Source organism: Stomoxys calcitrans, chromosome 3 (genome assembly GCF_963082655.1).
Source record: "Stomoxys calcitrans chromosome 3, idStoCalc2.1, whole genome shotgun sequence".
Lineage (NCBI taxonomy): Eukaryota > Metazoa > Arthropoda > Insecta > Diptera > Muscidae > Stomoxys > Stomoxys calcitrans.
Window position 1 is genome coordinate 50025762 of NC_081554.1, and position 12276 is coordinate 50038037.

At 38.5% G+C, this 12276-nt stretch overlaps 1 protein-coding gene across 1 annotated transcript; it reads right to left on the reverse strand.

Annotated features, from left to right (window-relative positions):
* Positions 1-954: 954 nt before the first annotated feature.
* On the reverse strand, positions 955-11356 carry LOC106081211 (uncharacterized). Its single transcript, XM_013243020.2, has 6 exons — positions 11127-11356; positions 10524-10949; positions 9821-10465; positions 2434-2634; positions 1804-2229; positions 955-1746 (listed from the first exon to the last, which is right to left on the reverse strand). The coding sequence occupies exons 1-6, from the start codon at positions 11316-11318 to the stop codon at positions 1093-1095; spliced, it is 2544 nt and encodes an 847-aa protein (XP_013098474.2). The 5' UTR covers positions 11319-11356; the 3' UTR covers positions 955-1092.
* Between the last annotated feature and the right edge of the window lie 920 nt (positions 11357-12276).

Consider the following 12276-nt stretch of genomic DNA (forward strand, 5'->3'; position numbering starts at 1 on the left):
TTAAAAGAAAGTAAATGCATTTTTAATAAAACTTAGAATGAACTTTAATCAAATATACTTTTTTTACACTTTTTTTCTAAAGCAAGCTAAAAGTAACAGCTGATAACTGACAGAAGAAAGAATGCAATTACAGAGTCACAAGCTGTGAAAAAATTTGTCAACGCCGACTATATGAAAAATTCTCAATTACTTTTTGGGCAACCCAATAGAACATTTGGTAGGTTTTGCTCGGGTTTAGTAGGATTTTTCTTAAATTTCGGTAGGAAATAATTTTCTTGAGTGGAAACACTGGATACAGGTGAGAATAGGTATGGCACGCAACTCACAAGTGATGCTTGCCTATGCCTACGATATCGATATCATGGATCGGTCATCGGAAGTAGTAACTGCAGACCCTTTGGAAGGATCGAAAGAGAATCATTGAAAGTGGGTCGGGCAGTAAATGAAGATAAGACAAAGTGGATGGTATCTACTCCCGTAAACCTCTGAACACCCGAGCAGAAGAAAATGGAGAAAGTTGGTAACTAGAACTTTGAGATAATCAGAAATTGTATCTACCTCGCCACCGCCATGAACGAATCAAATGACACCAGGTATTTAGTAAGACGCTCAGAAGCAAAATCAACTCTCAAGAAACAAAATTCACAATATACAAGACACGGTATATTGAGGCGCTGTTGTAAGGTTCCGAAGCTTGGGTACTTGCCCAAGCAGATAAGGCAGTACTTGGAGTGTTTGACAGAAAGATCCTTTGTAAAATATATGGACCAGTCTGAGTATGGTATAATTAATCGTATCAAAATACAACGGTTGCGTTGGTTGGGTCATGTTGTCAGAACGAATGAAGAAGCTCCAGCTAAGGAATGTTTTGAAGGTGACCATAATAGAATACGCAAAAGATGAGGACCAAAATTCCGATGGAAAGATCAAGTGATGAATGAGACAAATTTAGGATTAGGTTTAAAGATTGGAGAAGGAGCGCAAGAGATCGAGGCACACCACTCAATGGTATTTGAGAAGTAAGTTGATCATAATGATACCCCTGCCTGCAATCTATAACATATGGTACTTCCCAGCAATGATTCCATTTTATTATTTAGCTTTGAATCCAAAATATTCCATTACCTCCTGAATTGGATATAAAATTTTTGCACGATAGGTAGAATCTAAAGACGAGACCCTCTCAAACATTTCCCTTCGATCACTGTTCATATACATGTCGAAAGTTTTGGCATCAGTGGCTCGCATCATATCAGCCCAACCATGTGGCAACTTCATTAAAGGTACACAAATGGCACGTAACACCCGCACAGGCAATAAAGCCCTTTGGCAATCCTCCTCAAATTCCTTATCAGGTATTATATCTTCTGGCAGCTGTAAACGTTTCAATTCCTGACGAAATATCATTCTATAGTATTTCAGATGTTCGGGAATTTCTTTATCACGAAGCACTGGATCATGGTAGGTGTTGTAAAGAAAATTCAATACATCTATGGCAGGTGGACAGTAACGCGTCAATTGAAAATCTACAATACGGCATCCAATGGGCTCTTGGCTTTCTTGATTGTATTCCCAAAAGATATTGCTGTTCCAAGAGTCGCGATGACACAAGACATTGCGTAAAGTTTTGGAGGGGTCAACAAATTCATCCAAATTATTCAATATGTCATCAAGTTTGTTATTGATAAATTCCTGGGCTTCAGGGTATTGATATTTCGGATGACCCTGGGCCAAATATAGGAGACCCTGAAGAGAAGTTTATTTAAGAAAGAAATCTTTTGGAAATGTTTCAAAGCCCCATACCTCTTTACCAGTGGTATACCATTCATTGGTATTCGTTATTTGTAGTTCAAAGAGGATGTGATGAAACTGCTTGTCTATATCTATAGACTCCTCCAACTCCCAGGCCAAACTTGAGGCATGTAGTTTGGCTAGAAGTTGTAAAAATAAATGATAATGTTTTGTTGTATGTTTCTCATCTTCTTTCATTTGCTTCAAGTTCTTTTCGGCCAAAGAGAAATCCTCCAAGACTATGACATTCGATCGCAGCAAATAGGATTTGGGATAAAGATCAGCTTTTGCATATCGATGAATGTTGGGTAGTATCTGTTCATAAACTTGTGATTCCTTGACAAAGAAACCTTTACGCTCACACTCAGCACGATGATAGGCATTAGCGACAGGAACACTTTTGACAAAGAATTTTAAGGTCTGAGCCTTATTACTGGTCTAAAAGGGGAAAACAAAAATCAGTACAAAAGAAAACGGAATATTTAAAACAAAAAGAAAATTCAAATTTTTAACAAATGGTATGAAAACTTAAATGAAGTATTTTTAACTAAATATGAATTAAAACTTAACCGTAATTAAAAACATGTTTGAAATGGAAATTTTCTTAGAACATAAAATCTTCAACTTTCTAGTTCTACTTACCTTTTCTTGTATTTCCACCTTTAGCTTATAGTATTCCCCCATAAAGCCAACGCAATCGGATGATGCTCTTGAAACCTCATATGCCAGCACATGGACTTCATCCTCATCTGTTAGCTTTAGATAATTTTTTACAATTGTTTGACAATCTTTTTTGCTTAAATTTTCAAATTTGTCTTCTCCACTTGTCTCCATGATAATGTCTGACAATCAACTGAATACAACCATTTCGACGATCTTCGTTTTAGATACTCGCTCACCTAAAATATTTATTCTGTTTAGTTAAATATACATGTTATAGTTGTTGCCGCCTTATCTCCACGACGCGACGGCGAAATTTAAATTGAATAAAACGACTATTTAATAATTAAGCACTAAATTATGGCCAGTGTTGGACGAGTATGGCATTGTAATGCCCTACACTACTAGATATAACATAGAGACGGATAAATAGCTATCAAGTCGTAAGACAGCTTATCTTACTGGCTAGTCTGAATATAAACAAGTAAAAAGACGTTAAGATACCCACCAACTCGGTTATATATGTAAACCACCTTTCGTTATAATACGGTTAAAAATCCATTATTTATGCCCCTATAGCAGCTTTATCTAAATATGGTTCGATTTGGACCAAATTCGATACGGATATTGAGTGGTCTAATAAGTACAGGTCACTATTCAATTTTGTAGACCAAAATATTGGTCTTTTTGCTAGCCATATCCAAATATAGACCGATCTGAATGATATACAACACGGATGACGAAAAGCCTAACATGAGTCAATGTGTCAAATTTCAACGAAATCGGATTATAAATGTGCCTTTTATGACGCCAAGACTTTAAATCGAGAGATCGGTTTATATGATAGCTATATCCTGGGGCAAATTGAAGAGGGCTGACGAAGGGCCTAATACAACTCACTGTGCCAAATTTTGGCGAAATCAGACATTAAATGCAACTTTTATGGGCCCAAAACCTTATATCGAGAGATCGGTCTATATGGCAGCTATATCCAAATCTGGACCGATCTGGGCCAAATTGCAGAAAGTCGTCAATGAACCCAACGCAAGTCACTGTCCCAAATTTCGGCGAAATCGGACAAGAAATCCCCCTTTTATGGCCCCAAAACTTTAAATCAAGAGATCGGTATATATGGCAGCTATATCCAAATCTGAACCGATCTGAGCCAAATTGAAGAGGACTGACGAAGGGCCTCACACAACTCACAGTCCCAAAGTTCGGCGAAATCGGACAATAAATGCGCCTTTTATGGGGCCAAACCCCTAAATCGAGAAATCGGTATATATGGCATATATACAGCTATATTCAAATCTTTACCGATCTGGGCCATATGGCAGAAATATGTCGATGGGCCTAACACAACTCACTGTCCCAAATTTCGGCGACATCGACCTTTTATGGGCCCAAAACCTTAAATTGAGAGATCGGTCTATATGACAGCTATATCCAAATCTGGACCGATATGTGCCATATTTCAAAAAGATGTCGAAGGGCCCAACACAACTCACTGTTCCAAATTTCGGCAACATCGGATAATAAATGCGCCTTTTATGGGCCCATAACCTTACACCGAGAGATCTGTCTATATGGCAGCTACATCCAAATCTGAACCGATCTGGGATGTCGAAGGGCCTAACACAACTCAGTATCCCAAAATTCAGCATATATCAAGATATAGTCCGATATAGCCCATCTTCGAACTTAACCTGCTTATGAACACAAAAAAGAGTTTGTGCAAAGTTTTATCTCAATATCTTTGTTATTAAAGACTGTAGCGTGATTTCAACATACAGCCGGACGGACATATCAAGGATATATATGCTCCATAGGGTCGGAAATTGATATTTCGATGTTTTGCAAACGGAAAGACAAAATGAATATACACACATCCTTCGATGGTGAATATACACACCAAATTTATTGACGCCAGGTCTCTGGCCTTCACTATCAAATCATCTACATTCTCATTCCTAGTTACTCCTCTATGGCACGGCACACAAACGATGTGGAACGTGCCATCCTCAGAGAAGGTGCTAATCTCCTTTTCACATTTCAAGACTGTTCGTGATCTTACCGTCCTGGTTGTTATTGTCCTTATGGCCTGTTTACTATCCGCAAAGATGTTCATACTCGACGTCCTCGCGTTAGCACAATACCACCTCACGCATTCCGTAATCGCCGAGATTTCCGCCTGCAGGACCGAGTTATGGTCCCTGGGTTCTTAATGTAGACCTCCAGGTCCATTCTGTTCTCAGGGTTTGATCCATCCGTGTAACATGATCTTCCAAATGGCAATACTAGGTTTCCATCAATCCAAGACTGTGCCGCTGGCAGCAATGTCTCGCATTTGACCTCAAGTGTCGTATCAGTAATCCGATCGGAAACCTCTTCCCTTCCTTCCAGGTTTCCTATCATCGCCTCGATTATACCGCCATGGTATGAGCTGCTCCCATTCTCACTCTATTCTCCCATCGCCTTAAGTCTCATAGCCGCAGCGGCTGCCTCCCACTCAATTGAAGCGGGCTTGTCTGTATAGACATGAGCTTTAAAATTGCCCCACAAAAAATAGTCTAAAGGCGTGAAATCGCACGATCCAGAAGGCTTATTAACCGGTCCCGAACGTGAAATAAAATGTTCACCGAATTCGCCTCTCAGCACATCCATTGTTACGCATGCTGTGTGGCATGTGGCACCGTCTTGTTGAAACCACATGTCATACAAGTCAAGCTCTTGTATTTTGATCAAAAAAAGTTGGATATCATCTCACGATAGCGCTCACCATTAACAGTTACCTTACTATTCGCATCATCTTTGAAGAAGTACGGTCCAATGATACTACCAGCCTATAAACCGCACCAAACTGTGACTTTTTCTGAATGCATTGGTAGCTCTTGCAATACTTCTGGCTGATTTTCACTCCAACATCGACAATTCTGCTTATTCACGTACCCATTGAGTCACAAATGAGCTTCGTTGCTGAACACAAAATTTCGATTGACAATTTTCTTAACAGAGCGCACGCATTTTGATAATAAAATTCAATAATTTGCAAGCGTTGTTCGGTTGTAAGACGATTCATGGTTAAATTATAGACCAAACTGAAGTTGGGGGAGCTGTTACAACCAGCGTTGCCAAAAAGATATTAGCTAACAAATCACCCTTTATATGGAAACTATTTTTTAGTTCTACCTTTAATGTAGGGTATGGGTAGGGTAAGTCATAACAAGTAGTTATCGTTGGAAAAACGTGTCACCACTATTAACTGCCATAGTTAAGATAGCACAAATTCGAATTGTATAAAAACAGAAAAATACCTAATTTCATTTTCTGTTATCTGGACAATTTCTACACTTAACCCATTAACGCCTGACCCTCGATTCTCTTGTACGAATTTTATGAGATTACATATATGAAACATTTCTATTGAAGCAGAATGTTTTTAATTAAAAAAAAAATAAATTTTTGGTAAAACGTTAGAGAAATATTTCTTTTTATATCCTAAGGCTCTAGGTTTTACAACAAAAAAAATTATTATCGGCCCCTGTTCCCAAAAGTAGAAGGTTTATCGCAATAAATGTATTTGTATACCAACCATCATAGGATGGGGGCATATACTAATCTAGCAAATGGGCCATATCGGTTAAGATTTGAATATAGTTCCCATAAAAGCCGATCTACCGATTTGTCTTCTGGAGCCCTTGAAAGCCGCAATTTTTTTCCGATTCAGCTACAATTTTGCTCATAGTGTTCCGTTATGATTTATATAAACCGATCTGCCGATTTGACTTCTTGAGCCTTTACAAGCCAAAATTTTTGTGCGAATTCGCTGAAATTTTGCATGCGGTGTTCTGTTACGACTTCCTATAACTGTGCCAAGAACGGTCCATATCGGCCTACAACCTGGTATAGCTTCCATATAAACCGGTCTGTCGATTATCCTTGTTCGGTTCCTAGAAGCTTTAATTTTTTCTGGTTTCACATAAGTTTGGTATGTAAAATAGAATTATGCCCTTCAACTAAATCTAGTTTGTTTAAATTTTCAGCACAATCCATAGTGGTGGGCTACCAAAACTCGGCCCGGCGGAACTTAGCATGCTTTTACTTGCTTCCTTTCTCCCGATATCTATCCTTGGACTTGCACGTTTCGACGGACTGAAGGGTTGTATGTATGCATGCCGTATTCTTGGATTCTGTAGCATTTTACCACTCATAGTCGAGCCATAAATTCCTTGGGGCATGATTTTGGTAGCCAAGTACGAATAACGGGACGCTTTCCATATTGACGGCAATGTTTTGCCATTCCTCTTATATATCATCAATATAGAGAGTGATTGAGTTAAGTTACTGGACTATTCGTCATCTGTTACGTTTGCAGCTTCTAGAAGTTCAGCTCCCTTTCAGTTTCAGATCGTACTTTTCTCGCTACTCGAATATTCGAAACATTCTAAGTCGCTCTAGCCATGTCCGGCCCGTCCGTCTGTCTGTCGAAAGCACGCTAACTTTCGAAAGAGTAAAGCTAGCCGCTTGCAATTTTGCACAAAATATTGGGTTGCCCAAAAAGTAATTGCGGATTTTTTAAAACAAAGTAAATGCATTTTTAATAAAAATTAGAATGAACTTTAATAAACTTTTTTTACACCTTTTTTCTAAAGCAAGCTAAAGGTAACAGCTGATAACTGACAGAAGAAAGAATGCAATTACAGAGTCACAAGCTGTGAAAAAATTTGTCAACGCCGACTATATGAAAAATCCGCAATTACTTTTTGGGCAACCCAATACTTCCTATTAGTGTAGTTCAGTTGGGATTGTAAATGTTCAATATCGGTCCATGTTTTGATATAGCTGCCATATAAACCGATCTTGGATCTTGACTTCTTGAGCGACTAGAGGGCAAAATTCATATCCGATTTGACTGAAATTTTGCACGACGTGTTCTGTTTTGACTTCCAACAACTACGGTAAGTATGGTTGAAATCGGTCCATAACCTGATATAGCAGTCATATAAACCTATCTGGGGTCTTGACTTCTTGAGCCACTATAGGGCGTAACTCTTATCCGATTTGGCTGAAATTTCGCATAACGTGTTTTGTTATGACTTCTTACAACTGTGCTAAATATGGTTTGAATCGGCCTATAACCTGATATAGCTGTCATATAAACCCATATGTGTTCTTGGCTTCTTGAGCGTCTAGAGGGCGCAATTCCTATCCGATTCGGCTGAAGTTTTGATCGACGCGTTCTGTTACGCTATGTCATAACATAGCTTCCATATAAACCGATTTGGATCTTGACTTCATGAGCCACTTCCAACAACTGTGCTAAGTATGGTTGAAATCGGTCCATAAACTGATTTAGCTGTCATTTAAAACGATCTGGGATCTTGATCCTCCAGAGGGCGTAAATATTATCCGATTTGGCTGAAATTTTGAACAATGGCTTCCTTTTTTACCTTTAAAATATGTGTCAAATATGGTCCGTATCGGTCTATAGCCTGATACAGCTCTCATATAAACCGATCTCTCTATTTTACTTCTTGAGACCCTAAAGGGCGAAATTCTTACTCGATTTGGCTGAAATTATACGCAATGACTTCTTCTATTGTCTCCAATATTCAATTCAATTATGGTCGGAATCGGACCATTACTTGATATAGCTCCAATATTATAGCAATTTTTTCTGTTATCCTTTGTTTGCCTAAAAAGAGATATCGGGAAGAGAACTCGACAAATGCGATCTATGGTGGAGGGTATATAATATTCCACCCGGTCGAACTTACCACGATTTTATTTGTTAATTTTTTTAGACTCTGTCTTTGAAGCAATTAATACTGTGGCACTCTAAGGCATACGCTGGGGTATTAACAACTTCCTCGGAGACATCGACTACGCGGATGATATATGTCTCTTTGCGTACGCTTTGAGCACATAAAGGCGAAACTGGAACAACTGAATGAAAATGCTGCCAAAGTCATATGGTCATACCCGTTATTAAAAAGGAATTTAAATTTAAAGATAACATCTTTATTTTAAAGATTTTTGGTTCTTTGGCTCGTTTTTACTGCTAAAATCCCACAAATAAGGAAATATTTTAAATTTTGGGCCAACTTTTTTTTTCAGTGTAATGATCCGAATGTATTGTCCCTTCTCGAATCAACCATATATCTAATGCTGAGGGCTTTCATTTTTCACAGTTTATCAATTTGGTTCGTTGTTAGATCTGGCCTTTTAAATAACAAGATGGTGAAATCACTTCCACTAACCACAATTCCACTGCCTAATTCCTCTCCCGGATCATGGAAGCTATAGAACAACACTTTAAATTTCAGTGTTGTTTTGACGCTACTACAAAAGAGAAAGGTCGATTCCTTTGAGGCTATAATATCGGCCTTGTACTCCACTTATACAACCCCTAGTACGTATCCTGCGCCTTCTCTGTTAAAGTTCAGATATTCCAAGTGCGGATGCCCAAATCATTATCCTTAATTCGTTTGATGAAGGTGGTCCTCTTTAGGAAAGTCCGTTTCCCCTTCTTCTAATATTTTCACGTTTTTCCATGATTTTAAATTTTCCATGTTTTTAAAGTTTGAGTTTCGCTGCATATCTTATGTTGTATCACCATCTTTAAGAGGTGTTAGATGCAGCTTGTACAGGTAAAACTACAGAGAGGTCAATATCCACATAAAAGCCTTTACACCCTGGGACGTCTTCACGATATTGCAAACTGATGCCGCCAGCTACCTAAGTATCTACCCACAGGGATGCTCTTCAGATAGATGCAGTCTGGGGAGTGATGTCCCTGGTCACTTCCTATTAAAGGGGACATTGACCCAGGCGTGTACTGTAATATGATTACGATAACGGATTTGGATTGATGCTACTGGCTAAAAGCTGTGGTACTACGTGTCCTGAGTAGAAAGGAGAGACATCCCTTGTTTTCAAACTAATGCCAACGCTGTCTCCGACCCGCTTAACCCCTGGTAGGGCATAGAAAACGCTCTGTGCCTCGTTGGCAATTTAGATTCTGTTGATACAATATACAGATTAATGCCCGACCCGGTTCTGCTCACATACCTTTAACATGTGTTAAATACAACTTGTACAGGTAACATTACGGAGAGGTCAATGTCCACAATAGAGTTGACCTATAACCATAAAAATCGAATCGGAAAGTCTCTTCTTATATCAGCTACATCTACATTAGGTTTGATGTTAGTCCCAGCAATATCTGATGACAAATTAGCATTTAATGAACATAAGAAAAACCGATCCTTTCTGCATACAGCTAAGGTTTTAAGAGATCTGCAATAACTCGCGATTTCTACTTTTAATACAGTAAGTTTTCTTATTATTCTTTTTTTAATTATCTTGCTTTAAATCCAAAATATTCCATAATCTCCTGAACTGGATATAAAATCTTTGCTCGATAAGTTGTATCCATAGATGAGATCCTCTCAAACATCTCCCTTCGATCACTGTTCATATAAATATCAAACGTTTTCGGATCAGTGGCACGCATCATATCAGCCCAACCATGAGGCAACTTCATTAAAGGTACACAAATAGCACGTAATACTCGAATTGGCAATAAAGCCCTTTGGCAATCCTCCTCAAATTCCTTATCAGGTATTATATCTTCTGGTAGCTCTAGACGTTTCAATTTCTGACGAAATGCCATTCTATAGTATTTTAGATGTTGGGGAATTTCTTTCTCACGAAGCACTGGATCATGGTAGGTGTTGTAAAGAAAATTTAAAACATCTATGGCAGGTGGACTGTAACGCATTAATTGAAAATCTATAATACGGCATCCTATGGGCTCTTGAGTTTCTTGATTGTATTCCCAAAAGATATTGCAAGTCCAAGAGTCGCGATGACACAAGACATTGCGTAAAGTTTTGGAGGGATTGACATACTCTTCCAAATGATTTAAAATGGAGCAGAGTTTGTTATTGATAAATTCCTGGGCTTCAGGGTATTGAAATTGAGGATGACTTTGCGTCAAATATAGAAGACCCTGTAAAAGAGATTTAGTTGTAGTCGGAAATATTTTCGAATTCATTAAACGCCCATACCTTTATACCAGTGGTATACCATTCATTTGTACTCGTAAATTGTTGGTCAAAGAGAATATGTTTAAACTGATTGTTGATGTCTATTGACTCCTTCAATTCCCAGGCCAAACTAGAGGCATGTAGTTTGGCTAGAAGTTGTAAAAATAGCTGATAATGTTTTATTGTATGCTCTTCACCTTCTTTCATTTGTTTCAAATTCTTTTCGGCTAAAGAGAAATCCTCCAAGACAATGACATCCGAACGCATTAAATAGGATTTGGGATAAAGATCAGCTTCAGCATAACGTTGAATATTCGGAAGGATTTGTTTATAAACTTCAGATTCCTTAACAAATAACGCTTTACGCTCACAGTCAGCACCGTGAGAGGCATTTGTGATAGGAGCACTTTTGACAAAGAATTTCAAAGTCTGCGCTTCATTAGACTTCTAAGGAGAGAATAAAGACAAGTATTTCACAATAGAACACAAAATGGCAAAAACAAGAAGAACAAAAATTTTATATTTTACCTAAGCTCTCACTGATCCTCAGCCATATTTAAAATAAATCCTTTTAAATGTAAACATTGTTGGAAAATAAAAACACAACTTTTCAATTCTACTCACCTTTTCTTGTATTTCCACCTTCAGCTTATAGTATTCCCCTATGAAACCCACGCAATCTGATGATGCTCTTGAAACTTCATACGCCAGCACTTGAACTGCATCCTCGTCTGTTAGCTTTAGATAATTCTTTACAATTGTTAAACAATCTTTTTTGCTTATAATTCCAAAATTGTCTTCTGCATTTGACTCCATGTTTACGTCTGACAATCAACTGAATAGAACCATTTTGGCAATCTTTGCGATACTCTCTTACCTAAAATTAGTTGTTGTTTATATAAAAACACCCGTTGTAGTTGTTCCCGTCTTATCTCCCCAATGGGATGACTAAATTTTAAGTTGAATTTTCAGTCTAATCAATAATAAACCATTAGGGAATGTCTAGTGTCGGACAAAGACGACTTTAGGAATGCCCTATTCTGCTAGATGTTTAGATATAAGGCTTATATAATAAACAATTCTGGAACTCAGTAAAAATGAAAATCTAGACGTAAATAAATCCCCGGGTCCCGGATGGCATATCAACACTTGTCTTACGCAGGTGTTCTTCGACGCTCGCTCGCCCATTACGCAACCTTTTCTATCTTGCCTACCGTGCGGAAGTCTTCTCGGTGCGTCAGAAGGTTGCGAACGTTCAGCCAATACCCAAGAAGGTTGAGGCAAACAACCCTGCGAATTATCGGCAAATTCCGATATGCTCCGCTCTCTCTCATGGAGAGCATGGTTAATCACCATCTTGTGAGGTATTTAGAGTCTAATGGCCTTCTTAGCGACCAACAGTATGGGTTCCGCAGAAATCGCTCTACGGGTGACCTCATGGCACTTCTGACGGAACGTTGGAGTCGCTCAATCCACCAGTTTGGTGAGAGTATGGTTGTGGATCTGGATATCTCCAAGGCATTTAATAGGGTCTGGAACGGTGCACTACTATTAAAGCTTGTCGCATATTGTGTCGTTCGATTTATTTCGAGCTTTCTCAGAGATCACACTATTCGAGTCGTTATAGATGGGTTCTCATCCAATGTGCACAAATTGACCGCAGGTGTACCCCAGGGTTCTTCTCTGTTCTTTCTCCTTCTCTTTTTGTAATTTTCATCAACGATCTGTTGGGTCAGACATCGAATCCGATCTACTCATTTGCGGTTGACAGTAA

Bases quoted from the DNA above. Each gene is read 5' to 3' on its own strand.
- LOC106081211 (XM_013243020.2), bottom strand. From the start codon at position 11,318: ATGGAGTCAAATGCAGAAGACAATTTTGGAATTATAAGCAAAAAAGAT. The intron at 10,466-10,523 runs GTATGGGCGTTT...TCTCTTTTACAG, and splicing joins GGTATACCACTGGTATAAAG to GGTCTTCTATATTTGACGCA. The intron at 2,635-9,820 runs GCAAGATAATTA...AGTTGATTGTCA, and splicing joins TGGAATATTTTGGATTTAAA to GACATTATCATGGAGACAAG.